General features: G+C 43.4%; 1 protein-coding gene across 5 annotated transcripts; it reads left to right on the top strand.

Moving 5' to 3' along the window:
* The first annotated feature begins 874 nt into the window (after nucleotides 1–874).
* ap1b1 (adaptor related protein complex 1 subunit beta 1) lies at nucleotides 875–26691 on the top strand. 5 transcript variants are annotated; one of them, XM_058374897.1, is made up of 24 exons: nucleotides 875–967; nucleotides 4822–4882; nucleotides 6193–6298; nucleotides 7235–7370; nucleotides 7963–8208; nucleotides 10059–10249; nucleotides 10425–10646; nucleotides 11130–11250; nucleotides 11347–11442; nucleotides 12544–12659; nucleotides 12764–12929; nucleotides 13069–13167; nucleotides 15472–15731; nucleotides 15879–16083; nucleotides 16634–16654; nucleotides 16985–17050; nucleotides 17302–17331; nucleotides 17703–17846; nucleotides 17934–18079; nucleotides 18745–18874; nucleotides 19911–19995; nucleotides 20704–20790; nucleotides 21228–21382; nucleotides 25632–26691. In XM_058374897.1, exons 2-24 carry the CDS (start codon nucleotides 4846–4848, stop codon nucleotides 25704–25706), a joined length of 2940 nt encoding a protein of 979 aa, XP_058230880.1. In that variant the 5' UTR covers nucleotides 875–967; nucleotides 4822–4845; the 3' UTR covers nucleotides 25707–26691. The 5 variants fall into 5 exon arrangements, with proteins under 5 accessions (XP_058230880.1, XP_058230878.1, XP_058230879.1 ...); XM_058374895.1 differs by lacking the exon at nucleotides 875–967 and adding an exon at nucleotides 1080–1373; XM_058374896.1 differs by lacking the exons at nucleotides 875–967; nucleotides 16634–16654 and adding an exon at nucleotides 1081–1373.
* Nucleotides 26692–27501: the final 810 nt, after the last annotated feature.

The following is a 27501-nucleotide window of genomic DNA, read 5'->3' as shown; positions in this document are numbered from 1 at the left end:
TTCTCTCAAATCCCTGATTGTGGGGTTTCAGCGACCAGATTAACTTTCAAACACACACACACACGCACAGTTTCTCGTCGTCTAACTGTGAGAACAGAAACAGCCTGTGAGAGTTGTGTACTACAACATATACAGTATAACTGATGTGTGTAATGCGCTGATACTCTCTCCTTGTTTCTATAGTAACAGCTCGTTCACAGGGACACACTGATGAGATGATAATACACTGTTTTACAAAATTATCCATACATTTCAGTTCTCCATAAACTTTAACATTTATAGAAAGGAGTCTCCAGCATTTTTATTATTTTTTTTTTTATTATTCATTTCCTTCAACTAGGTGAGGGAATGAGTGTTTATAGCTGAGAAAAGGGCATTATAACATTATAGAATATATAACTATAAATGGATAAAAGTGATGATCTGTTGTTTAATAAATACAAAAATTGTCATGATCTAAGAAATGAGTTTAATAGAAGAATAAAACACTCAAGGCTGTGCTTTTGAAAATTTACTTAAGTACATTTTATATTGCATTTTATAATGAAAATCGACTTGTTTTTAGATTAAGTCTGAAAAATGTACAACATGTAATCATTTAGGCCTGTGTAAAAGGCCACTGCTATAGATGCATACTTCCGCACTAAACAGTACAGATAAACAGCACTGGAAGGCGTCTAGCGTACTGTTTTAGCGCACTATATAGTGTGTTAGTGTGGATTTGAGAGCACAGCTTTACAAAGCGAATGTCATAACTCCAGCTTAATCAGCACGTCTTAGTGCTTAGTATGTGTAGTATGTATACATTGTTAAAGTACCATATGGACGATGCTGGCGTAATGAACAGTGCGTAAACAATGTTGGTGTATACTATGTAGTAGGTTAGTGTGCGAGTGCGCGTGAACCTGACTCATATGATCAGAGCAGGAGGAACAGAAGGACCGAGTTGGAACACACTTCACTTCAGGTAAGCGCGTCCCCGGCTGCCTTTTTTAACTCTTATTTCTGCTTTAATTCGGTTCATCAGCTCTAAATTTAGCATCTCGAGTGTTTTGTTCGTCTGTCTGGCAGCGCAGGAGGATTCGTGCCGCGGGATTAACGTCTTAAATATCTTTAAATCTCCGGCTAAACAAGGTCATGTCAATCGCATTAGCTTTAGCGAGATGTCGCTGGGGCAATCTCAAACGGCGCAGTGGTCCCTACACAAGCGCACTACCATTTAGGGTATACAATAATGTCTGCTGCGCTGTATGGAGTGCACTCCTTAGTGTACTTGGAAGGCGTTTGGGATTCAGCCTGCGTTACCCCGCTGTTGCGATAGCTTCATTCAAATTAACGAATACACGAAAATGGAGTGGGCAAGTCAATTATGTGTAAGTTTTTATAAAAAACATTTTTATTTGTATTTATAGTCTGTATTTGTGATTTATTTAAGATTCCGTGAGTTCCAGTTAAATGTTTAAACGCGTCTCGCGTACTAGCTAGCTAGCCAGCGAGCTAAAGAGCTAGCACTAGCTAAGCGTATTGCTTCACTTAATGTTTTTTAAAAAATCATTTATTATTATTTTTTTTTATCTTAATGTCACTGTAAATAGTAAAACAATAAAGCTAACTAGCTAGTGTTAGGTAGGAGTTATATTAATTACTAAGGTAGCTAAGCCAGCTAGTTAGTTAGCATGTTTTTTTAAAGCTAGCTCAGTGTAGAAACCTGTCACCGAGAGCTAGTTAGCTTCTAAAATAATTCTGAATCATTTTTATATATGACACTTTATAACGATTAAAAGTGTTTATCAGTGTAAACATACCAAATCCAACATATCTGGCGTTATTTATTATTAATTTAAGACACTAAATGGTGTTGTAAAGTTGTGTTGTCAAATGCATACTAACATACTACGTAGTGCGCTAATTCCCCACACTGTTCTGTTCACCGCACTGTTTAGTACGGAAGTATGCAGTGTTATTAATAGTTAATAGCGATGTTGACACTGTAGTTGAAGTTTTTTTTTTTTTTTTAAATTGGCTCTGTATTTAATCTTGTACATTTTTCAGACATTCTACATCAAAAGTAAAGTTTAATAATTTTACTACAAAATGCTATATAAAGTGTATTTTATATATATGTGGGTAATAAATTCCTGATGAAGTGTTGCACAGTAATCACCCTGATGTTGATTATTTTACAACAGCACACCTCTGAGTGTTTTATTCTTCATATATGCAGACAAACGTTACAGGTTTTTATACACGATATTGTCAAAAGTATTGGGACACCCCTCCAAATCATTGTTGTTTTTCAGGGGTTGGGCTCGGCCCCTTAGTTCCAGTGAAAGGAACTCTTAATGCTTCAGCTTCATACCAAGACATTTTGGACAATTTCATGCTCTTTGTGGGAACAGTTTGGGGATGACCCCTTCCTGTTCCAACATGACTGCACACCAGTGACCAAAGCAAGGTCCATAAAGACATGGATGAGTGAGTTTGGTGTGGAGGAACTTGACTGGCCTGTACAGAGTCCTGACCTCAACCCCATAGAACACCTTTGGGATGAATTAAGACTGTGAATGAATTGAGACTGTGAGACAGACCTTCTCGTCCAACATCAGTGACTGACCTCACAAATGTGATTCTAGAGGAACGGTCAAAAATTCCCATAAACACACTCCTAAACCTTGTGGAAAGCCTTCCCAGAAGAGTTGAAGCTGCAAAACGTCATATTACATTCATGTGCATGTAAAGGCAGACGTTCCAAAACTTTTATATTAACTTTGTATATTAAAGAGTGAGATGTCATGTTTGTGGAACAAATTAGTTCCTGTTTTAAACATGTAATGTGTTTAAAATCCACCTCACAGTCATTCATTTTAGAAGCGATAAAGTATCAGAGCGAGTGTGTTAATATAAACTTGCGCTGCCATCAGAGCCGCTGTTAAAAAGAATTTTAACACTGTCAGGTTAACGAGTGTGTGTTACATGCTGTTGTTTATTAAAAGTTTCCTGCTTCAGTAGATGGACTGCAGAGCAGGCGGGGTTTCAGTAATGAATAATACATGAGGCTTCCTGAGTTTCTCTGCTGTAAGTGATCTCTGAAGCGACTTCACTGCCACAAACAGGAGCCTTCCATGGACTGTGAATGGAAATGTATATTTATATTTATTTATAGTAGCTGATATTAGAGAGAAGTCAGGCTTTAGTGGCTGTTGTAGATAAACCTGTCAAAGAACTGGAGATTATCAGTTATCACAGACACACAGCTCGACGGCTTTCTGTGAACATAAGCCACACCCACTGACAAAGATAAGCCCCGCCCACAATCTGAAGTGTGCAAACGCCTGGACAGAGTAAATTTAAACTTCTGCTTTCATGTGAATAAAAATAACAAATAAGTGGGTTGTGGTTTTCCTCTATGAGAATGATTGACAGGTTGCCATAGTTACCGTGTTTACATCCTATGCTCAGCATTACTACATTAATAATATACTACCAGTCAAAAGTTTGGACACACCTTTTAATTCAATGTTTTTTGTTTAGGGATTTATTTTCTACATTCTATAACAATCCTGGAGATTTCAAAACTGAAATAACACACATGGACTTCAGTAATCCATATGTAATGACAAGAAAAAACAGTCAGTTTTTATTTTAAGACACGAAGGTCAGGTGTTCTGGAATAGTTCTTACAAGAACAGTATTGTCAAGTGTTGTCAAAACCCATCAAGCACCATGATGAAACTGGCTCACATGAAGACCATCCCAGTAAAGCAAGACCAAAACTGACCTCTGCTGCAGAGGAGAAGTTCATTTAGAGTGACCAGCCTCAGAAATCACCAATTAACAGCACCTCAGATCATCAGTAGCAGACATATCTCAATATCAACTGTTCAAGGACATTATTGTGGATTTCGGCCGCCTTCAGCATTGTTTTACAGTGTAGAAAGAAATAAACATCAGGAAAGACCATGGGATTAGAAGGTGTCCAAACTTTTGACTGGTAGTGTATATTAGATGATTAGAATAATTTTAGCTTTATTTGTTGTGTACAGTCATGTATGTGTATGACGTATGCATGTTGTATGAATCGTTATACCGTGTAACCAATCGGCATTCAGCAGAACTGCTAGCCCCGCCTCTTCCCCTCACCTTCACCTGGCCAGATTACAGCTGGTGATCTCGGCATCAACAGCATCATTTACTCGTGTCCTCACTGTGCTTTCGGACGCTCGTGTTTAAACAGCTGTGTGTTTCTCTGTTGTTCAACCTGAACACTAATAAACACTAGATTTATCTCATCATGCGGATGATGATGATCTTTGATGGATCTGTTTGTGTATCTATTTGTTACAGTGATGTGCATCGTACTAAATGATCCTAATAACTGTATTATTTATTTATCTTTCGGTGAAAGGGAAAAATTGAGTGGTCAGTTCAGGGCAGGATGTCAGGCGTGTGTTTTGTAACCTCACTCTTTTAAGTGTTTTTTTTTGCCCGTTGGAAGACCTCTGCCTCCTAAAGGTCTTAGATGTTTTGGATTTGGGATGTGGATAACAGGATACAGAGCGGGGGAGGGGGGGTGTTGAGGATGAGGCAGTGTGATTTTCAGCTGAATAAAGGGGAAAAAATCGCTTCAGAAGTGTTTTTCCTCTTCGGCACGTCTCCGTCCATCTCCTTGCCGTAGGAGATTACGGAGCCGATGGTCACAGGGATAAGGGACGACGTGCTTCCTTTATTTTTCATGATCTTGCACTTTTGGTGTTTCCTGCTCTCCCTATTTCTTTCTTTCTCGTGCCTGTCCTTCTGACCGCTTCTTTCATTTCTGCGCAGGAAAACAGAGGCTTAGGATCCAAGATGACCGACTCCAAATATTTCACCACCACCAAGAAAGGTAGGTTTCTGCAGGAACTCTTTTATCTGTCCTCTGTTCAGGTCAGGGTTAATCACTCAGACGTGTTAATTACACAACTGCTTTGTGTACATGACGGAGGGTGGAGTTATTTATCTTTCTCTCAAAGACTTTTATCTCTATTTCATTATCTGTTTTGATGAACTTAATTACATTTAGTGTTTACTTACAACAATTTTGGAAGTGTTAGACCAATACGTGTATGTGAACCGCGGTTTTTCGGTTTTTCCTTAAAACAATAATAACCATGTGTTTATTACTCTCTGAACCTCCTGTTTGTGTTTGCCTGTACTGTATGTCTACGCGCTGAGACAGACACGCCTCCCCGCGAGTAAATATCCAATCAGTGAGCGCTAAAGTTAGGGGCGATAACCATGCTAGCGATGCTGGTGTCAGATTTCACTCTAACCCTGGAGAGCGGTGAAGTGAGACAGATATATGGAAGCAGCTTCGTCTCTCAGATCTGTGGTGTGGGAAGATTTCGGATTTGTTGATGCCGATGAAAAAAAAACGCTAAACAAAACATGAGTGTGTTTAAGCGCCGTTCCACACGAGTTACCCACTGACATGCAACATGACCACACATCTGCAGCTCCATCACCCAGAGATATCACTGTGTGGAAGCAGGATGGCAGAGCAGATAACACAGGAACCCAAAAAACAATAGTCCCCTATCTGATTCCTTCCAGCATTCAGACACAACTGGTTCCGAGAGACACAAAAAATAATTATAATATAATAATTGCTAAAGATTTGCAGCCGTTTTCTGTGATCGGTGATGTGGGCTTTCAGCAACTTATAAAAGTGCTAAGGCCACGTGTCCTTCACTGTATTTGACCGACTCAGAGGCCACGCCTCCTTCACTGAAACTGACAGATACAGAAGCCACACCTCCTTCACTGACACTGACAGATACAGAGGTCACGCCTCTTTTACCTCCTTCTGTGGAATTTGATATTAAACTGAAACCCGGTAGTGGTGTGTGTGTGTGTGTGTGTGTGTGTGTGTGTGTGTGTGCATGACAGTGCACACTGTCATTTCCCAGAACAGATTTCCTGCTATGTTTAGTGGGAGTGTTTGAGTTGTCAGAGTAAACAGTTCACACTGGTCCGGGGAACTGAAGTCCCAGTTTTGTGTTTATATTCTCACACACACACACACACACACACACACACACACACACACACACACACACACACACACACACACACGGTCAGAGCAGCACCTTCACACAGAGATGAGAAAGTAGAGCATACACAGTGTGCTGATTGTGTGTGTGTGCGCGCTCCCAGGTGAGATCTTTGAACTGAAGGCTGAGCTGAACAGTGATAAGAAGGAGAAGAAGAAGGAGGCGGTGAAGAAGGTGATCGCCTCCATGACCGTGGGTAAAGATGTCAGGTGAGTAAAAACGCAGGATAAACATGGTGTTAGATCAGATTACTGCTCCTGTTGGTTCTAAACTCTCCCTGCACTCAGCACCTCCTCACCTACACACACACACACACACACACATCTGATCACTACTGATCATTACTGCTGACCTCATGCCAAGTCCAGAGGACTCTCTCCCAAAAGTGTTTATTATGTGATTATAAAGCGACACACAGCATATTAATTGTGTGTTTAGGAAGAAATGATTAATCCTGTTAAGCTGCTCTCACATCAGGGGTTTATGAGAGGTTTAGGACATCATTAACCTTAGGGTGTGTCTCAAACCCGCTGTCACGGAGATGTGCATGGAATAAACCACATCAAGGAGTGTTGTTATAGGAAATGAATCCACCTGGGGTTGTGTGAGACATCCTGACACGAAACAGAGTCACTGTCCCCACACTGAGGCTGGTTATTTTCCCCTAACAGCATGGCCCAGGGTGGTTTATTTTTTATTCCTTTCTTTCTGCAGTCGAGAGCGCTGACTCCAGCTCAGATACGCACGTTATCTCTTTATACCTGTGGTTTTGTCTAACAAATGTTTGGCCACATTTTCATCTTTCAGGTCACTCGAAGTGACCAAGAATCTAGCCAGATCTCCATTTTCATCATTAGAGGCATTTAAAGGAGGCCGGTTCGTACGAGATGTTTAAAATAGTATAGAAAAATCTGTATTCTGAGCTGGAGGTGTGTCAGTAATGTACACTTGTAGTGAAATAAAGCAGTAGTTTCTCAGGACGGTGATGAAGGCTGCTTTTATACTCTTCATTTGTTTTTTTTCTTATTGCATTATTTTTTAATTCAATTTAAGGCAAATAGCTGAAAGTTCTATGAAAATAGCTGTAAGCACTGTAAACCTCACCATGTGGGCGTGACTCAGACGGCCATCTTGTCTCTGTACAGCGCGCTGTTTCCCGACGTGGTCAACTGCATGCAGACGGACAACCTGGAGCTGAAGAAGCTGGTCTATCTCTACCTGATGAACTACGCCAAGAGCCAGCCCGACATGGCCATCATGGCCGTCAACACCTTCGTCAAGGTCTGAATCAGTTGCAACACATGAATACTGACTGTACCACAGCAGTGTGGCATCATGGCCATCATGTGGTCAGTCCGGCAGTTTAATTTTTCCAAATGTCGCACTTTACACACGGCCTACAGATCATTATTTGGCAAGAGCAGGTCAGAATGTGTTTATATGGGGTACAGGTGTATTCATATCACCACCTGATTTATGCTTTATTCAAAGGTTAAAAATGTGTAATATTATAAATAGTTCTCATGTTTAGGTTCTGGTCACTACTCGGGTCAGATTCACAGGTCAAGTGACAGCTGAAGAGATCACAAGACTCTTAATTAATTAGACTCTGTATTAATAATAAACAAAGCATCATGTCACCTTTCTGTGTACTAAAATAATAAAATCTGATATATTTTCATTTCTCTCAGGTTTATAGTCAGTTAGCTGAGCTGATGATGATTTAGTCGTTATTAATATGATAAATGTTAACGGTCAATGCTGAGAGAAAAGGAGTCCTGACACATTTCCACCGGATCTCCACCAGAGGGCAGCAGATTAAAGCTTAGCACCTAAAACCTCTTCTGATCTCTCTGCTTTTTTTACTCCACAGGACTGCGAGGACCCGAACCCTCTGATCCGAGCTCTGGCCGTGCGCACCATGGGCTGCATCCGCGTGGACAAGATCACAGAGTATCTGTGTGAACCCCTGCGCAAGTGTCTGAAGGACGAGGATCCCTACGTGAGGAAGACCGCGGCCGTGTGCGTGGCTAAACTCCACGACATCAACGCACAGCTGGTGGAGGATCAGGGCTTCCTGGACACTCTGAAGGACCTGATCTCTGACTCCAACCCCATGGTGAGGAGCCTTCACCCTGACCTCACTCAGAACATCAGCAGCATTTACTGTAGGGAGAGACGGAGAGTCATGAACTCATTCAGATAGGTTTATTACTTAATTACACCGTTAATGACTTTGATAATGTTACTTATAATATACGTTTTTTACAGATCATAGAGTGAAAATGTTTTTCAGATTAATTATGACTTCTGCTTTCTGATAGACTTTTCATCTCAGTGACCTTTGTGCTTTATTGTCTGTGAGACTAAAGTATTGGCACCCCAAAAACACAAATGTGCTGTGTCTGATCAGCGGTTCATCATGTGAGGAGAAAAACATTTAAAAATGATAATCAGTTGCCAAGGCTGTGATTTCGAGCACAGGAATGACATCACTCATCACCATTACTCTCAATGTATAAGTACTAATCACTATTCTTACCAGCAACTAATCACTGATCACTAATTACCCTGACAGCCTATCACTGATCCCCATCGTTCCCCATGACCAATCACTGTTGTTTGTCCACCTTCTCTCCCGCCCTTTCTACCTCGCTCTCGTTCTCTCTCCCTTTTTCTCTCTCTCTCCCCCCTCTGTGTTTCTCTCTGTTTCTCTCTCCTTCTCTCTCCCTTTTCCTCTCTCTCTCTCTCTCTCTCTCTCTCTCTCTCTCTCTCTCTCTCTCTCTCTCTCTCTCTCTCTCTCTCTCTCTCCCTCTCTCTCTCTCTCTCTCTCTCCCTCTCTCTCTCTCGCTGTCTCTCTCTCTCCCTTTTCCTCTCTCTCTCTCTCTCACTGTCTCTCTCTCTCTCTCGCTGTCTCTCTCTCTCCCTTTTCCTCTTTCTCTCTCTCCCTTTTCCTCTCTCTCTCTCTCTCTCTTTCTCCTCACCCCCCCTTTGTCTCTCCCTCTCTCTCTTACCCGCTCATTCTCACTCCCATAATTTCACTCTTTTTCTCCCTCTCTCTCTCGCTGTCACTCTCTCTCTCCCTTTTCCTCTTTGTCTTTCTCCCCCCTCTTTGTTTCTCTCTTTCTATCTCCCTTTTCCTCTCTCTCTCTCTCTCTCTCTCTCTCTCTCTTGCTGTCTCTCTCTCTCCCTTTTCCTCTTTCTCTCTCTCTCTCTCTCTCTCCTCACCCCCCCTTTGTCTCTCCCTCTCTCTTACTCGCTCATCCTCACTCCCATAATTTCACTCTCTCTCTCTCTCGCTGTCTCTCTCGCTGTCTCTCTCTCTCCCTTTCTCCCTTTTCCTCTTTCTCTCTCCCCCCTCTGTGTTTCTCTCTGTTTCTTTCTCCCTTTTCCTCTCTCTCTCTCTCTCTCTCTCTCGCTCTCTCTCTCGCTGTCTCTCTCTCTCCCTTTCTCCCTTTTCCTCTTTCTCTCTCTCCCTTTTCCTCTCTCTCTCTCTCTCTCTCTCTCTCTCTCTCCCTTTTCCCCTGTCTCTCTCTCTCCCTTTTCCTCTTTCTCTCTCTCCCTTTTCCTCTCTCTCTCTCTCTCTCTCGCTCTCCTCACCCCCCCTTTGTCTCTCCCTCTCTCTCTTACCCGCTCATCCTCACTCCCATAATTTCACTCTCTTTTTCTCCCTCTCTCTCTCGATGTCTCTCTCTCTCCCTTTTCCTCTTTCTCTTTCTCCCCCCTCTGTGTTTCTCTCTGTTTCTCTCTCCCTTTTCCTTTCTCTCTCTCTCCTCACTCCCCCTCGTCTCTCCCTCTCTCTCTCACCCGCTCATCCTCACTCCCATAATTTCACTCTCTTTTTCTCTCTCTCTCTCTCACCCGCTCATCCTCACTCCCATAATTTCACTCTCTTTTTCTCTCTCTCTCTCTCACCCGCTCATCCTCACTCCCATAATTTCACTCTCTTTTTCTCTCTCTCTCTCTCAGGTGGTAGCGAACGCTGTAGCTGCTCTGTCAGAGATCGCTGAGTCACACCCCAACAGTAACCTGCTGGACCTGAACCCTCAGACCATCAACAAGCTGCTGACCGCCCTGAACGAGTGCACAGAGTGGGGACAGATCTTCATCCTGGACTGTCTGGCCAACTACACACCCCGTGATGACCGTGAGTCCCAGAGGTCAGTGGCACAATAAAAATTGACAAAACTCCATTAAAAAACCCTCAAAACTTTCTTATTCCAAATTCAGATGTTTCTCCTCGTCTCAGGTGTTGGAATAATCTGAAAAATCTGCGTCCACTTTCATAAGATCCTCTGTATGACCTTGTCCACGTATCTTCTGATCTTCTTCCAGTATCTGTGAGAGAGTGACCCCCCGGCTGTCTCACGCTAACTCTGCCGTGGTCCTGTCTGCTGTCAAGGTGCTGATGAAGTTCATGGAGATGCTCCCTAAAGACCTGGACTATTACGGGACCCTGCTGAAGAAACTGGCTCCTCCTCTGGTCACTCTGCTCTCGGCAGAACCCGAGCTGCAGTACGTGGCTCTGAGGAACATCAACCTCATCGTCCAGAAAAGGTGGGTCCAGAGGTCCAGACTGTGGATCGGCTGATTATTTTTTTATTCTGTTAAACCTGCTAGTCTTAATGATTTTCGTAACAACTGACACACACACACACACACACACACACACAGAGGTGAATATTTAATGATCTGATTTAATTCATTTATTTTTTTGTCAGAGCTCAGGTAATAGTACAATTTCCAGTTTCTTCATAAATCACAAATCTAGCTAATTATTAAAGGCTATTACTTAAACAAAAAAAAAGATATTTCGGAAAAGTTTATATAATTTATCAATTCGTTTACATGTTTAATTTATCTTGAATAATTTTATTATTGTCCCAGCTCTTGTTAAAGGTAAAAGTGATAACTTTAAATAAATAAGTCTGAATAGTGTGTGTGTGAGAATGTTATCTAGATTATTTAGATACTAGTTTCTGTTCATCTAAGTTATCTGGTTAAGTCAGGATGAGTCTGGAAGGCTGTGGTTCTCTGCAGGCCTGAGGTCCTGAAGCATGAGATGAAGGTGTTCTTTGTGAAATATAACGACCCGATATACGTCAAGCTGGAGAAGCTGGACATCATGATCCGCCTGGCCTCTCAGGCCAACATTGCACAGGTGACCATGACACACACACACACACACACATAGTGTCTACCTAATTGACTGATCATGTGGTGACGACTCGATACCTTTTCCTCCCTCTTATCCTAGGTGCTGGCTGAGCTGAAGGAATACGCCACTGAAGTGGACGTGGACTTTGTGCGCAAAGCTGTCCGTGCAATCGGCCGCTGTGCCATCAAAGTAGAGGTGAGATCACTTCACATCACTCTCACAGTGACTTCATTAAATATATATACACTGATCAGGTGTAACATTATGACCACTGCCAGGTGAAGAGAATAAGGCTGATGATCTCCTCATCATGGCCCCTGTTAGTGGGTGGGATATATTAGGCAGCAAGTCAATACTTTGGACAAGTGTAAGGATTTGAGCGAGTTTGACCAAAAGGACCAAATTGTGATGGCTAGACCACTGGATCAGAGCATCTCCAAAACTGCAGCTCTTGTGGGGTGTTCCTGGTCTGCAGTGGTCAGTATCTATCAAAAGTGGTCCAAGGAAGGAACAGTGGTGAACCGGAGACAGGGTCATGGGCGGTCAAGGCTCATTGATACACGTGGGGAGCGAAGGCTGGCCCGTGTGATCCGATCCAACAGACGAGTTACTGTTGCTCAAACTGCTGAAGAAGTTAATGCTGGTTCTGATAGAAAGGGGTCAGAATACACAGTGCAGGACGGGTCAGGGCTGTTGTGGCACTATTAGGTGGGTGGTCATAATGTTATGCCTGATCTGTGTATATTGAGACTAAACTTAGCTGGTCTTGTATTAAGAGCAGAGATGCCACTGGTATCGATGATAACACTGACATTCGGAACTATAACAAGCCTTTTCCTGACCATGATGAAAATCGTATTACTCGGTGTGAGAGCGTTTAGCTTCCACACCTGACTCAGACCCTCACGCATGTCTGAAGTGAGAAGACCGCATGCTGATGATGTGATTATGATGAGCCCAGGCTTCTCTTCTCATAAGACAGAATAATTCTTTTGAATAATAAGAAGTTATACAAACCAGTCAGTATACACAAGTGTCCAGTCACCTGATAAATCTGAAGGCTTCCGATTGGCTGAAATAAAAAACCTGACCGAACCCCCAGCTGTCAACTGGATGGGCTAGAGGAGTTTCTAATAAATTGTCCATGCTGACTTGTTAATTAATACATCCATCAGGGATTAAAGTTCAGGGCTCTGATCACCTAATGTTCAGCACTATAATTAGTGTGTGTGTGTGTAAGAACCTCTGCCTGAGTTTCTGTGTTCGACGCATTAACTGTGTGTGTGTGTGTTTCAGCAATCGGCCGAGCGCTGTGTCAGCACCCTGCTGGACCTCATTCAGACAAAGGTCAACTACGTGGTGCAGGAAGCCATCGTGGTCATCAAGGACATTTTCCGCAAGTATCCTAACAAGTATGAGTTCCTCTCATTGTCTCTCTCTTCTCTTCTCTCAGAAAATCCTAAAGACTATTTTTTTATAGATCAATAAACGTGTGTGTGTGTGTGTGTGTGTGTAGGTACGAGAGTGTGATAGCCACCCTGTGTGAGAATCTGGACTCTCTGGATGAACCTGAAGCGAGGGCAGCGATGATCTGGATTGTGGGAGAATACGCCGAGAGGATTGACAACGCAGACGAGCTGCTGGAGAGCTTCCTGGAGGGGTTTCATGATGAGAGCACACAGGTAACACACACACACACCTCCACAATATACTGTACGCTTGAGGTTCTCTGTTCAGGTGCTTGTGATGATTCTGTGGGGACGTGAGAGAATGTGCTTATTGTGTGTGTGTGTGTGTTTTCGTGTTCACACTCTACAACAGGTGCAGCTGCAGCTCCTCACCGCCATCGTCAAACTGTTCCTCAAGAAGCCCACTGAGACCCAGGAGCTCGTCCAGCAAGTACTTAGCCTGGCCACACAGGTACACACACACACACACACACACACACACACACAGCACAGCTACAGTGTGTAATCAGATTGAAATCTGAATCACAGTTTTTAACTTCTTTAACACTAACGAGCTTCTCCAGAGTTAGATTAATTAGTTAATGTTAAGTGTATTAGGCTGCCAGCTGATTGCTCTCTCTCTCTCATTCTCTCTCTCTCTCTCTCTCTCTCTCTCTCTCTCTCTCACTCTCTCACTTTGTCTCACTCTCTCTCATTCTCTCACTCTCTCTCTCTCTCTCATTCTCTCACTCTCTCACTCTGTCTCATTCTCTCTCTCTCTCTCTCATTCTCTCACTCTCTCTCTCTCTCTCTCTCTCTCTCACTCTCTCACTCTGTCTCACTCTCTCTCATTCTCTCTCTCTCTCTCTCTCATTCTCTCACTCTCTCTCTCTCTCTCTCTCTCTCTCACTCTCTCACTCTGTCTCACTCTCTCTCATTCTCTCTCTCTCTCATTCTCTCTCTCTCATTCTCTCACTCTCTCTCTCACTCTATCATTTTTTTTTCTTCTCTTTCTTTATTTTTCCTTCATACAGCTCTATCTTTCTCATTCCCGTGGAGATCAGCTTTAAGAGTAAAGGTGGAGTATTAAGCAGATTATAGAGGAAGTAAATGAAAGAACCCCCTCTCTGTGTTTGAAAGGGCTTTTGTGTAAATATTCTTCTACACCACGCCACTTAGAGCGCCTCACTCTGCCGCAGTTAGGATACGGTGCATTAGAGGAGATTAAACCTGGGAAGGAAAAGTGTACACGTGACCACACACACACACACTCCTTTAATGCGTGTTCAATACAATACACACGCTGCTTTAACGCTGCAGAATGACCCTCAGCTACAGTTCTTTATTCCTGAAAATATCTTCGTCAGCCCCACCGTACAAGATTCTGAACTTCTTAACAAGCATAAACCTCAAAAAACTTATATAAACTCTTCTTGCTATCTTACATATCACTGTAACCCTATCTATTGAATAGCACCCTGTGTTTTAACTACATTCAAACTTTTGCCATAATGTAGCCATTGAAGCTAACATGGCGTTAAAAAATCAATCAAAAAATAAACCCAAAATCTTTATTCTTGAAAAGGTTTAAAGTCCAGCCCCGGTTCCAGGAAGAGATGACTGTTTTACTGGGAACCAGCTGAGCACTAACAGGCCCTGTTTAGATGGCATTAGTTTATCTGTAATAATGTTTTAAAACATTTCCATAAAGATAAAACATTTAAGTTCAGAGCTTCCATGGGTTGTGCAGGTGAATATAGAGAACAATGATGCCGACGATGACGACGCACTGCCTTCGAGCTCGGAGCCTTTGCTTTGTCAGTGTGTTCACGTGCACTGGGGCATTATTAGCTCTCAGATGTAGAGTCAGCGTTCCACTCAGGCTGTCAGAGTAATGAAACCTCTACCTCGTACCCGAGCCTCAGGCCCTCCGGGAGCCGATTTGTTCTCGCCGTACGTCGGGCTCTGGTTTTATTGCTACCTTTCTTGTTATTACAAAGCCGAGTTCGTGCGCAGGCCGACTGATGCATTATTTAGAGAAACATGTCCTCTCCTCATCCTCTCCACTTCCAGGGACATTTATCAAAGCCCTTTTTTTTTGTTTTTTTTTTCCTCCATCTCTCCCCCTTTTTTTCATGCAGGCTTTTCTCTGAGCGTTTATATGCGCATTAGGAAACAGAGAAAAGAGCAGAGCGATGGCGTAAACACATTAAAGCCTTAGATTTAAAACATTATTCAGAATCCTTCTCTGTATAATAACTGCTCAATCACGGTTTTCCACAAAAAGCAGAAATAAAAACCAAGCAGGCGAAGGAGAACATTCTAACAAAGTGGAACTGTAAAATCATCAGAAATAAATATTTAATACTGTTTATTTTCAGACATGAAGCCGTCCATCAGCGCCACACTCTCCTCACCCTGAATCGGGTTATTTTCCTCTAACTGCACGTCCTTGAGTGTTTTATTCCTCTTGCATCGCAGCAGCTATTACATTACAGAAACAAACTCAGCCGTACGTTGTTGTTACTGTTACTGACTAACTGCACAGACTCAAACTCCCTAAAGTTACAGCTTTGACACTGGAGACTCCTTCCAACGTTACATATTAATATACAAGTCCCTGTGAATGAGCTGTTGCTATAGAAATGACCAATCAGGATTCAGCAGCACTGTGTCTGACCAAACTCGGCTTTCCATGATATACTGGCAACACAGTGTATATGACGACACACACACACACACTTGTTGATTTATCTGAGTGTCTGCTCCCTGTCAGGACTCTGATAACCCGGATCTTCGTGACCGCGGCTATATCTACTGGCGCCTGCTGTCCACCGACCCAGTGGCAGCAAAGGAGGTGGTGCTGGCCGAGAAGCCTCTGATCTCGGAGGAGACGGACCTGATCGAGCCCACGCTGCTGGACGAGCTCATCTGCCACATCGGCACGCTGGCCTCCGTCTACCACAAACCACCCAGCGCCTTTGTCGAGGGCAGCCGAGGGGTGCAGCACAAACGCCTTCCTGCCCGCACTGGCTCGTGAGTGTCTCTCTCACACACACACACACACACACACGCCAATACACTTATACACATTCTTCTAAATAAATATCTGAACAAAACTGGAAGCATCACAATTGTTGTTCTCTCTCTCTCTCTCTCTCTCTCTCTCTCTTTTTTTCTCAGTGGCGAGAGCGCTGAAAGCCCAGATGTCAGCCAGACGGTGGGCGGAGTCTCTGATGCTCCACCCGCTGTCATCCCCTCCCAGGGCGATCTCCTGGGTGACCTGCTTAACCTGGACCTGGCTCCGCCCACTACTACCGTGCCCTCCGTACCTCCTACCATGCAGATGGGGGCCGTGGACCTGCTGGGTGGAGGTCTGGACAGTCTGGTAGGTCACATGTCCTGACCATTCACCATGAACATTAATAATATAGTGATCAGGGACACGTGTACAGGAAGTGTGAATGAACCTAACGGTTGCATTGAAGCGCTTTTAGCTAGCCTGTGGGTGTGGAGCTAAGCAGTAGCTTCAGGCTAACAGATTAGGAATTTACTACAGTGTACTGATCCAGTAAAGTGGAAGTTGGAAGGAAACGGCAGCTGGCACCGAACCCAGCCGGGTCAGAGACTTGGGCCAGGAAGCGAGTGCCATGGGAGTCATTCTGTCCATCAGCTAAAGCCACACTGCAGTGACCAGCCAAGTCTGTGTGAGTGAGTGTGAGAGTAAGTGTGTGTGTATGTGTGTGTTTGAAATCGTGAGCGTGTGTAAGGGAGAGAGAGTGTGTGTGTGTGTAAGAGAGAGAGTGTGTGTGAGTGTTGTTCCTGTAGTAGGCGTATGCGTCCCATCTTTTCCTCCTCTTGACCTCTCTCCTGTCCTGCTGTTTGACTCTGTGTCTTTTTTCCTTCCACTTTTTTTTTTATCTCTGCTCCACCTGCAGATGGGAGATGAATCAGAAACGGTAATGACTTACAGAGAAAAACACACACACACACAGCTCTTGTTGAAATTGGAAGCTCTTGTGCCTTCTGTTTGTGTTTATCAATACACAGATAAAAGAGAAAAAAAACATAAGTGAGAGGAATAACATCTGAGCTTCTTTTTATTTTGATAAAATTATCTGGAATGTTTTATTTCTTACATAACAATTTAACAAATAAAAAAAAGTTCTGTGTCTCAGAATCACCACATACTCAGACTCTTTACACATCTGTGTTTTCATTTCTCCTCACTGCACTCATTCTCTCTCTCTCTCTCTCTCTCTCTCTCTCTCTCTCTCTCCCTCCATCAGTCGACCTCACACTGCAGGGCGGAGATGCAGTGTCCTGCTCCACACTCTGCCTTTAGAGAGGGCGAGGTGTGTGTGTGTGTGTGGGGAGAGAGTGAGTGATTATTATAGAGTTTAGTAGTTGGTGTGTAGACGTTGTGATGTAGGTGTGTTTGATCCTGATAAAGTTAGTTCCTCCTTCCTCTGTAAACCTTTCACTCGTCACCACATCGCCCTTCCACTGCTTCCTGTTTCAACACCTTCACGCTCCCGAGCTCCTCAGCATACACTCGAACCCCGGGCCGCTCTCTAACCTCTCTCATCTCTGTGTTTTCCTGCAGCTGGGTGGAGACATGGGCGGCAGTCCTGCGGTAAGTCACGTTCAACCAAACACTTTGCTTTTAGCTGCCTGTGTTCAGGGGGCAGGGCTACGTATGGGCTCAGGTGGTGATCACCAGCATGGAGTTAGTGGAGGATGTTGTAGTTATCTGGAAAAGCTTTAGATAATGATCCAAAGCACTAACTATCTCTGTAGGATCATGGGTAATGTTAGAGACCCTCCTGATTTGAATATTCGTGCAGGTTCTTGAATATTCATCCATTCTGGGTATAGAGATGTACTCCTAGGCTGTTTAGGGGTGACTTTAATAAGCTAAATGGGTCAGGAATGGCTTCCAGGGGTGTTTGTAACTCTTCCTCACTCTGAGTGTGTGTGCGTGTGTGTGCGTGTGTGTGTCCACAGATGGGTATGGGTCTCGGGGGCGCTCCTGCGGGAATGCCTGCAGGTCTTGGCGGTGCCCCAGCTGTCGGAGGTGGTCTTGGTGACCTGTTTGATCTCGGTGGGGGTGTCGTCATGACAACAGGAGCCTACGTGGCGCCTAAAGCGGTAAATCTCTTACTTGTGTGTGTGTGTGTGTGTGTGTGTGTGTGTGTGTGTGTGTGTGTCTATTCTAAAGTTGTTGTGGTTGTGTAGGTGTGGCTGCCGGCGATAAAGGCTAAAGGGCTGGAGATCTCAGGAACCTTTGCTCGGCGTGGTGGTGCGATCCACATGGACCTGTCTCTCACCAACAAGGCCATGAGTGTGATGACTGACTTCGCCATCCAGTTCAACAAGAACAGGTGAGAAGCAGAACCTGAAGATGATTTCCACACACTCCTCATGATCCTCTGTTTTTGGTTTCATGTCATAAATCCGTAAGCTTCTGTTCACTAGCTCATGTCCTGGGGGGCAGTGGAGTGATTTACACTTCAGATCAGATCGTTACCCTGCCGGTCAATAGGTCACAAAGATGAAGACACTTCTCAAACCTTTTCTGTCCATCTGAGTGGATTCAGACTGAACCTGATTCACTCGATATTTATTCTGACATTTCTGCTGCACAAACCCCTCATGCTGACCTGATGTCCTTCACACGTTTCCTGTAGCAGCTCTGCTCTAAAACTCTCCCGAGTTCTGCTGCAGAAATACGTCTGGTCAGCTGCATATCTCTGTTATTATCCTCTGGAAGCCCTGCCCTTTTCTTTTGGCTTTTTTTCATTCTACATTATTGTTCGATTTTCCCATTGGAAAGATGCGCTGACGTGGCGTCCTCAATTTCCCTCACGCTGAATAGATAAAGCTTTGAGCTCATTAACATGACACAAAATCTATCGGCGCGGGTTTGATTTAGTGTACGTTAGACACGTGTATCGCTAACGTCAGTTCAATAGATGTGGAAAAAAGGGATGAATTATCAGGGCTAACATTGTGCAAATAACTGGTATGTGTGTGTGTGTGTGTGTAGTTTCGGGTTGGCCCCCGCTGGTCCTCTGCAGGTTCTGACCCCTCTCAGTCCCAATCAGACGGTGGAGGTGAGCCTCCCACTCGGCACCAGTGGCCCAGTCATGAAAATGGAACCTCTCAACAACCTCCAGGTAATGTTCCCACAACGTTCCACATCTCACTAACACTCACACTCTCACATATTCATTTATCCGACTGTTTCCTTTATCCTAAAGAATACTTTTAAACACTTTTATAAAGTTTAGAGTCTATTTGATACATTTATGTCCTACATTTAAAAAATATATGATCTTATATACGTGTATTACTAAACTCTGAAACAGTAATATAGACTCTGAATCAGTGAATCTGTTGTATAGTATTAGACTCTGAATCAGTAATATAGTAATAGGCTCTAAAACAGTAATATAGTAATAGACTCTGAATCAGTGAGACAGTTATATAGTAATAGATTCTGAATCAGTGGATTGGTTATATAGTAATAGACTCTGAATCAGTGAATCAATTATATAGTAATAGACTCTGAATCAGTGAATTGGTTATATAGTAATAGACTCTGAATCAGTGAATCAATTATATAGTAATAGACTCTGAATCAGTAATATAGTAATAGACTTATTTTAGCCAGGACTGTAAATTAATGTCCGATGTTATATTGAGATGTAAATAAACTGTTATACAGTAGATGTGCTGTGTGGTGAAGTAGTGGAGCTCCTTGTTGAATTGTTGTACAGTGAAGATGCCTTCATACACACCATGCTGTTTTATTTATTTATTCATTTATTTATTTATTTATTTATTTATTTTATATGATCTCCAGTCATGTTTTGTGAGCTCTCGGCTTTATCTGTTCAGCAGCACAGACACGAAGATCAGACTGATCAGACGAGATGTTGTGTTGCTCTGCTCCATGAGTCGGGTTATTAAACAGCTTATTAAGATTATGATACAAAACAAAATTTCTTAGAAGATACAGAATCTCTTTATTTATTTTACATTTTATCATTCGATTTCTTTTTTCTTTTTTTTTATTGAGGTTTATTTGAAAAGGGACTTTTTGATTTATTTGATTTGTGTGTGTTTGTGTGTGTGTGTTTACGGTGTAATCCATCAGTTCAGTTCAGATCCAAGTCTCACAGATGTGTGTGATGTGTCTCCGTCTCTCAGGTGGCGATAAAGAATAACATCGATGTCTTCTACTTCAGCTGCCAGTACCCCATCAGCCTGCTGTTTGTCGAGGATGGAAAGATGGGTAAGAGTGTGTGTCCTTAATTAGAGCCTCCTCTCCTCCCTGACACTCCAAACCTAACGTGCGTCAGCAGAGGAGTTTCAGATGACGTCGGTCGTCTGATGAAACGTATTGCGTTGTGTCCTTGCATCTTTGCAGATTTCTGTGTGTGTGTCCGTGTCTGTCCTGCATTCTGATAGAGCATGTGGTTCATATTTACATGCGTCATGTGTTAATCACGTCAGCCTTGATACACAGCACAAAAGAATTTCATCTGTAGCATAAAGGGGGTGGGGCTTATCTCAGGTCATCTGATGGTCCATGGTGATTACCAGCCTGGACATTATTCTGTCCAGCAGCAGATACTCACAGCTCTGAACAAACACTGATAGTTATAGTATATACTGGGGAGAGAGAGAGGTGTGTGTGTGTGTGTGTGTGTGTGTGTCCACCCCCTGTAGTTCCTCCAAATGGAGGCTGGAGTGTGTCTCTGTGGGAAGTGCTGCTGTACACAGAAATGTTCTCACCCCTTATGCTCTGTTCATTATTCTCTCTCTTTTTCTCCTTCTCTATATTTGTTCTCCATCTGTCTCTCCCTCCCTCTCTCTCTTGTTCTCTTTTTCTCTTCTTTTTTGTTTGACTCTCCTTGTCCCCTTGCATTTCTGTCTCTCTCTTGCATTCTTTTTCTTGCTTTGTCTCTACGTTGTTCATTCTCTCTCTCTGTCTCTGTAGATCGTCAGGTGTTCCTGACCACCTGGAAGGACATTCCCAGTGACAGTGAGACACAGTTTCAGATAAAAGACTGCCACCTCAATGCAGGTGAGTTGATTGAAGTACAAACACCATACACACACACACACACACACACACACACATTCACACTCTGTCTCTTGCTCTCTCTCACTCTCTGCCTCTCTCTTTCTCTCTTTCTCTCTCTCTCACTCTCTGCCTCTCTCTCTGTCTCTCTCTTTCTCTCTGTTTCTCTCTCTCTCTCTCTCTCTCTCTCTCTCTCTTTCATGCCTGAGATGGAGAGAAGGTGATTAAACAGTGGTGACCTTGTTAATTAGAGGATTAATTAGAGGAAGTGACTCGTTGTACTTGTTCTTTGTTTAAACGAGTGCTGAACAATCAGAGCGTGATGATCAGGTCATGAGGTTTTCATCTTTGTCAGACAGGAAATTAACGTCTGCACTACAGGAAGGTAAGTGGTGTGTTAGTCCAGAGTGTTGAGGAGTGTGTGTTCTCTGTGCCCACAGACGCGGTCAGTAACAAGCTGCAGGGCAGTAACATCTTCACTGTGGCCAGACGCACTGCAGACGCCCAGGAGCTCCTCTACCTGTCCATCAAACTCACCAACGGCATCTGGGTGCTCGCTGAGCTGCGTGTCCAGAGCGCTAACCCCAACCACACGGTACAGAGAGAGAGAGAGAGAGAGAGAGAGAGAGAGTGTGTGTGTGTGTGTGTGTGTGTGTGTGTGAACAAAGAGAAGAAATTAAAGAACTGTTTCTATGTTTCTATAGTAACAAATTAAATACTGCCACTGTCTCTCTCTCTCTCTCTCTCTCTCTCACACACACACACACACACTGCTACAAGAGTTCCCTCATATATAACAGATGAGCTGGTCTAGGGCCTCTCTCTCTCTCTCTCTCTCTCGATTATTCTATATCTGTTGTTATTTATGTCTCTCTCAGTCTGTCTATCCATCATTCATTCTGTCTCACTCCATCACTTTCTCTGTCACTCTTCTTTCTTCTGGCCGACATTCTCTCTCTCTCTCTCTCTCTCTCTCTCTTTTCTTAGCTCTACTTGTCTTTAATGATAAATCAGTGATGTGTGTGTGTGTTTCCTACAACATACATGTTAACGTGTGTCTTTACCTGTTTCATGGCGTGTGTCCTCGTCTGTGTGGGAAAACGTCACCCCAGGACCTGGAGGTTGGAGTCATTTTCTGAAATCTCTCACACACTTTTTATTATTATTATTATTATTATTATTAATTTCTTTTCCTTCCTTCTGAGATGAACGCTGTGTTCTGCATGCTCATTTCTCTTAGCGCTTTTTGTTTTTCCTCAACATGTTTTTGATTTAATGAGAAACGAGAGTTTCAGGAAGTCCCTGCGCTGTAAATCGATCCAAAACTTTTCCCTTCTAATGAACACAGAGGCAGAAGAGAAGATTGATAGGCAGAGTCACAAGAATTTTTAAAAAGATTGGAAGAAAACCTGCTGCTAAAATAAATATGCTAGCTTCATGGCGACGTGCTGTGGGATGGGAGTGTGTTAGCTAAACACACAGCTTAGCGATTAACAGCTCGCTCTGTCAAACACACGGGGAAATAAAATATAATATAATTTCTTTCATTGTAGCCGTGGAAACTGCCGAACATTAACTGCCTCCTCGCTTTAGAAAAATGGGTTGAACGATTGTTTTTACTCATCCATCTGTACTTAATTGTGTAAATAATTTCACGATTTGTCGTAACTGTAGATAAATGTAATGATGATTAGCGTTAGCTCGTCCAGGTGTGGTGAGAACATTCAGGCTGGAGAACAGGTGAGGTTCTAGCTGAGATTCTCTCTCCTTCATGAAACAGAAGCTGATTGACTGCATTTCATTTATTTACACTTTTTTATTTAAACAAAAACACTGCTCTGATGCTTACACACACACACACACACACACACATTTACAGAATGTTGCTCTGCTTTGCCCTGCAGCGTGCTCCGTGTGTGTGTGTGTGTGTGTGTGTGTGTGTGTTCATGCACTGATAAGACTCAATCCTCTGATCACATGACTCTCCCTTTGAAGTGCTCTTTCCCTAATTTTCTGTCTGTTCCATGTCCCCATGGCAACTTGGCAGCCAATAGCGCGGTGCGTTCCCCTTTCCCCTCCCCCCTAAAGTGGACGTGAAGGAGCCGATCGGCTGCCCAGCAGCTCTGTGGGCCTGTGTTTATGACGCTCTGTCCTCAGGACCTGCTCCTGGCTGAGCTGGAGGAGATGTTCACGTCACTGCTGTATAAATCCGATAATCATGAAGAGGGAACATCTGTTTAAAGTGTAAATATTTATAAGTAAAGCAGAAAGGTGAATCATTCCTAACTTGGACCGTTCTGTCCACCTTCTTCACCTAAATCTGCTTGGGTTCTTCAGCGTTCTCCGCTCTCCTCCTTCCTCCCGAGAAAACGTTCCCATCGTTCCTTTAAGACATCACAAACAACTGTTGAAGCTTTTCCTTCCTTTCCCTTCTCCACCCTCGAGCCCAGCTTTTTGGCTTTCCTGTGGAGCTCCTGGCTGGCTCACCAATATAATAAAGAGAGGAATTTGTCTCTTTTTCTCAATAATAATAATATATAAGTTGTTATAGAAATGCAAAAACATTCAACATCTGACCAATCAGAGTCCTGAATATATTAATGCACTCCTACTGATACGTTATCGTTTCTATGGCAACCACCAGTACACAGGACATGCAAAGCACACGCTTTACTGATAATAAACAGGTTAGGGGTGTGTGTGTGTGTGTGTCAGGAGTATCTAGTGTCAGCACTGTCTATCAGTCAGAGGTGAAGCTGCAACTTTAAGTTTCTTCACAGAGTTTACACTAATTTGTGGTTTCTGTTGTAACAAAAGAAACTTGTACTTTCTTATTAAGTTGTAGAGAGAGAGAATGAAGAGATCCTGGTGAGGGAAGGAGTGTTTATAACAGGAAGTAACTGGTCTCACTGGTTCTTACACTCCATCACATGAAGAACCGAGTGGAGATCCTCACTTTGCCGTGAAACACCACCCCCACAAACCTGAATAGATCTTCAGTTGTCACTTTTTCTCTCCGTCTTTTCCCATGCTGTGCTGGAGGAGGCTGTGTTTATCGTGGTGGGGAGAGGAAGCACTCACTGAGTGTGAGGGGAGAACGAGAACGAGTGCGAGGGGAGAACGAGTGCGAAAAGAGAATGTGAGGAGGAGATGAGGGTTAGAGGAGTAAGGTTTGTCTATTATTCAACACTGAGGAGCAGGTGTGAGTGAGGCGTGAAGTGGAATCCAGAGACGTGTGTGTGAGAGGGGGAGTTGATGAGAAACAAGCAGCCATGTGTGAGTGTGTGTGTGTGTGAGAGAGAGGCGGGGGGGGGGGGATCTCGCAGCTTTGTCCTTCTGCTATTACACCAATACTTCAGTCTGAAATGATAACAGTTTTAGAGGCGGTTAGTAAATATTCTCTCACACACACACACAGTTTGTGTGTGTGTGTGTGTTTTGAGGAGCTGTGTTTTTGGTCACTGGTCATTTGTTTTCTGATTAGTTTGAAAGCAAACTGCCTGAATATAAAAGACACACACACACACACCAGTTTCAGGTCTTCTCTTCTCCCTGCATGTAACCCTGTGTGTTGTGTTTATTTTGTTTGTGTCAGTTCATCTGTCTGCTCCAGCCTAATCACACTTGATGAGAAATCTGATCAGTGATTAGATCAGAGAGACTGGCTCGGCTCTTTTCATGATGAAATCAGACACACAGAGGAACAAATCAGACCTGTTTAAACTGCATGTCTGATCAGAGACATGTCCACATCTCACACTCACTCATCACATACACTCACACATCACACACATCACATACTCGTACTCATCACTCACACTCACTCATCACATACACTCACACATCACATACTCATACTCATCACTCACACTCACTCATCACATACACTCACACATCACACATCACATACTCGTACTCATCACTCACTCATCACATACACTCACACTCATCACATACACTCACACTCACTCATCACATACACTCACACTCACTCATCACATACACTCACACATCACACACATCACATACTCGTACTCATCACTCACACTCACTCATCACATACACTCACACATCACATACTCATACTCATCACTCACACTCACTCATCACATACACTCACACATCACACATCACATACTCGTACTCATCACTCACTCATCACATACACTCACACTCACTCATCACATACACTCACACATCACATACATCACATACTCGTACTCATCACTCACTCATCACATACACTCACACTCACTCATCACATACACTCACACTCACTCATCACATACACTCACACTCACTCATCACATACACTCACACATCACACACATCTCATACTCATACTCATCACTCACACTCACTCATCACATACTCACACATCACATACTCATACTCATCACATACACTCACACATCACATACTCATACTCATCACTCACTCATCACATACACTCACACTCACTCATCACATACACTCACACATCACATACTCGTACTCATCACTCACTCATCACATACACTCACACTCACTCATCACATACACTCACACATCACATACTCGTACTCATCACTCACTCATCACATACACTCACACTCACTCATCACATACACTCACACTCACTCATCACATACACTCACACATCACACACATCTCATACTCATACTCATCACTCACACTCACTCATCACATACACTCACACTCACTCATCACATACACTCACTCATACTCATCACTCACACAAACATCCTGATCCTATGAACTCACACAGTGGACACTAAGATCAGATCTGATTTAGGATTACTCAAATGTTAACTCTCTCTCTCCCTCTCTCTCTCTCTCTCCAGTTGTCAGTGAGGTGCCGTGCCCTGGAGGTGTGTCAGTACGTCTATCAGAGCTTCGAGTTGATTCTCCGTAACTGAACTTCCTCGTCCTCGGAGTCGGACTTGAAAGCCGAGCCTGGACCGGACCGGACTCTCCCTCGACACCTCATCCTCTCACCTACGTCTCTCAGCCACACACTCATCAGGCTGAACTGCTTTTAATCCGTCCTCTCCTCCCCCTCCCCCTCTCCTCTTCCTCCTCCTCTTCCTCTTCATTGCATCACATCTACAATCTGTTAGTTGTTGTTTTTTTTAAAGGAGAGACAGACGGTTCTGGTGGTGGGGATTTTTCTTCCTGTCTACTACTTCATTATAGGTGTGTGTGTGTGTGTGTGTGTGTGTGTGTTAATCATGTTAAACGTCCTTACAAGGGCTTTATTTCTCATTAAAATAAAAAACGAAAAGTACGCCAGAGTCTTCAGTCAGCCTTCCAAGGCTAATGTTGCTAACAAGTCATGGAAGCCTGTAGCTACCAGTTTAGCATTTCTCTTCGGTTCTGAAAGACGGTTCAGGTTCTTGCAGGTTTCAGAACTCACTCCTACACCACTGTACAATCCCGCCTTTAATGCTTTAAGTCACGCCCCTTTCCCTCATCACACACGCCCACTCTCACTCATGTAGAGAGTCATGCTAATTCGGAGGCTACAGGCTTCCTCACGCTGTTAGCTGCATTAGCCTCATGTCCAGGGGAACACTACAGCAGCAGATCTAGCCCTGGACCTGTGAGGCGGAATAACGCGGCAGGGTGAAGACACGCTTCTGATTTATTCATCTTTTTTTTCCTGGAGGTGAAACTGCTCCATCTGTGGTTCTGAAGCTCAGTCACATGTTAATTAGCGACGATTACTGTTTCTTTCATTAAGAGAGCATTCCATCTGTGTGTGTGTGTGTGTGTGTGTGTGTGTTTGTGTTTTTCTTAATTCTATCTGATTGGATTGATGGACAGATGCTAGGAAGTGTGTTTGTGTGTTCTGCGTTTTAATAGCTGTGTGAGTAAAAAAACGGACAGATTCTTATCCTCATCTACCTGTGTGACGTGTTTTATTTATTCTCTCTCTCTCTCTCTCTCTCTCTCTCTCTCTCTCTCTCTCTCCAGTAGTGCAGGGTTATATTAATGCGCTCGTTCTCATACGTTATTGTTGCTATAGTAACGGCTCGTCGACATTGATCTGGTGAAGGAGAGGTTTATCTATGTTGTGGAAGGAGTCTCCAGTGTCAGCGCTGTGTAACAGTCAGAGGTGAAGCTGTCGCTTTAAGGCTGTAAAGTTTAAATTCTGTGCTGTTTCCATGGTAACCAATTATTACATATTGATTAGAGGGAATAGAGAGAGTCCGGTGAGAGAACGAGCGTTTATAGCTGCTCTAACGGAAGAGAGAACAGGAAGTGACTTGCATCAGGGATAAATGAGTCTTTAACGCTGAAGCCTGTGTTCTGGGATTTTCTCTCCTTATTAACGATGAAGCCTCGTCCCTGAGACCTGACTCGCTTCAATTCTGTATCTTTAAGGAAATTAAAAGTCATTCATTAAGCTTGTTTAAATCCGGAACCGCTACAGGGTTCCTCAGATCCTCATTAAAAAGGACCTTGTGAACATCACCAGCCCCTGGTCTTCACGTGTCCACTCAGTGACCAGAAGGATGAGATCAAAACACACACGTATATCAGGAACCTAAACACCGAGTCGCTCAGGACAAACGAGTTCTAATAAATCGGCAGCTTGTGTTCCTGCAGCTCCGAGGTTCCGTCATGGAGGTACGCTTTTACAGAAAAATCAATACCTGACCACCAGCTGGTAATGAACCGCCTTTAATTAATAGTTCACTTATACACTGA

This window comes from Hemibagrus wyckioides, linkage group LG22 (assembly GCF_019097595.1).
Source record: "Hemibagrus wyckioides isolate EC202008001 linkage group LG22, SWU_Hwy_1.0, whole genome shotgun sequence".
NCBI lineage: Eukaryota > Metazoa > Chordata > Actinopteri > Siluriformes > Bagridae > Hemibagrus > Hemibagrus wyckioides.
This window is presented reverse-complemented; position numbering and strand designations above follow the sequence as displayed.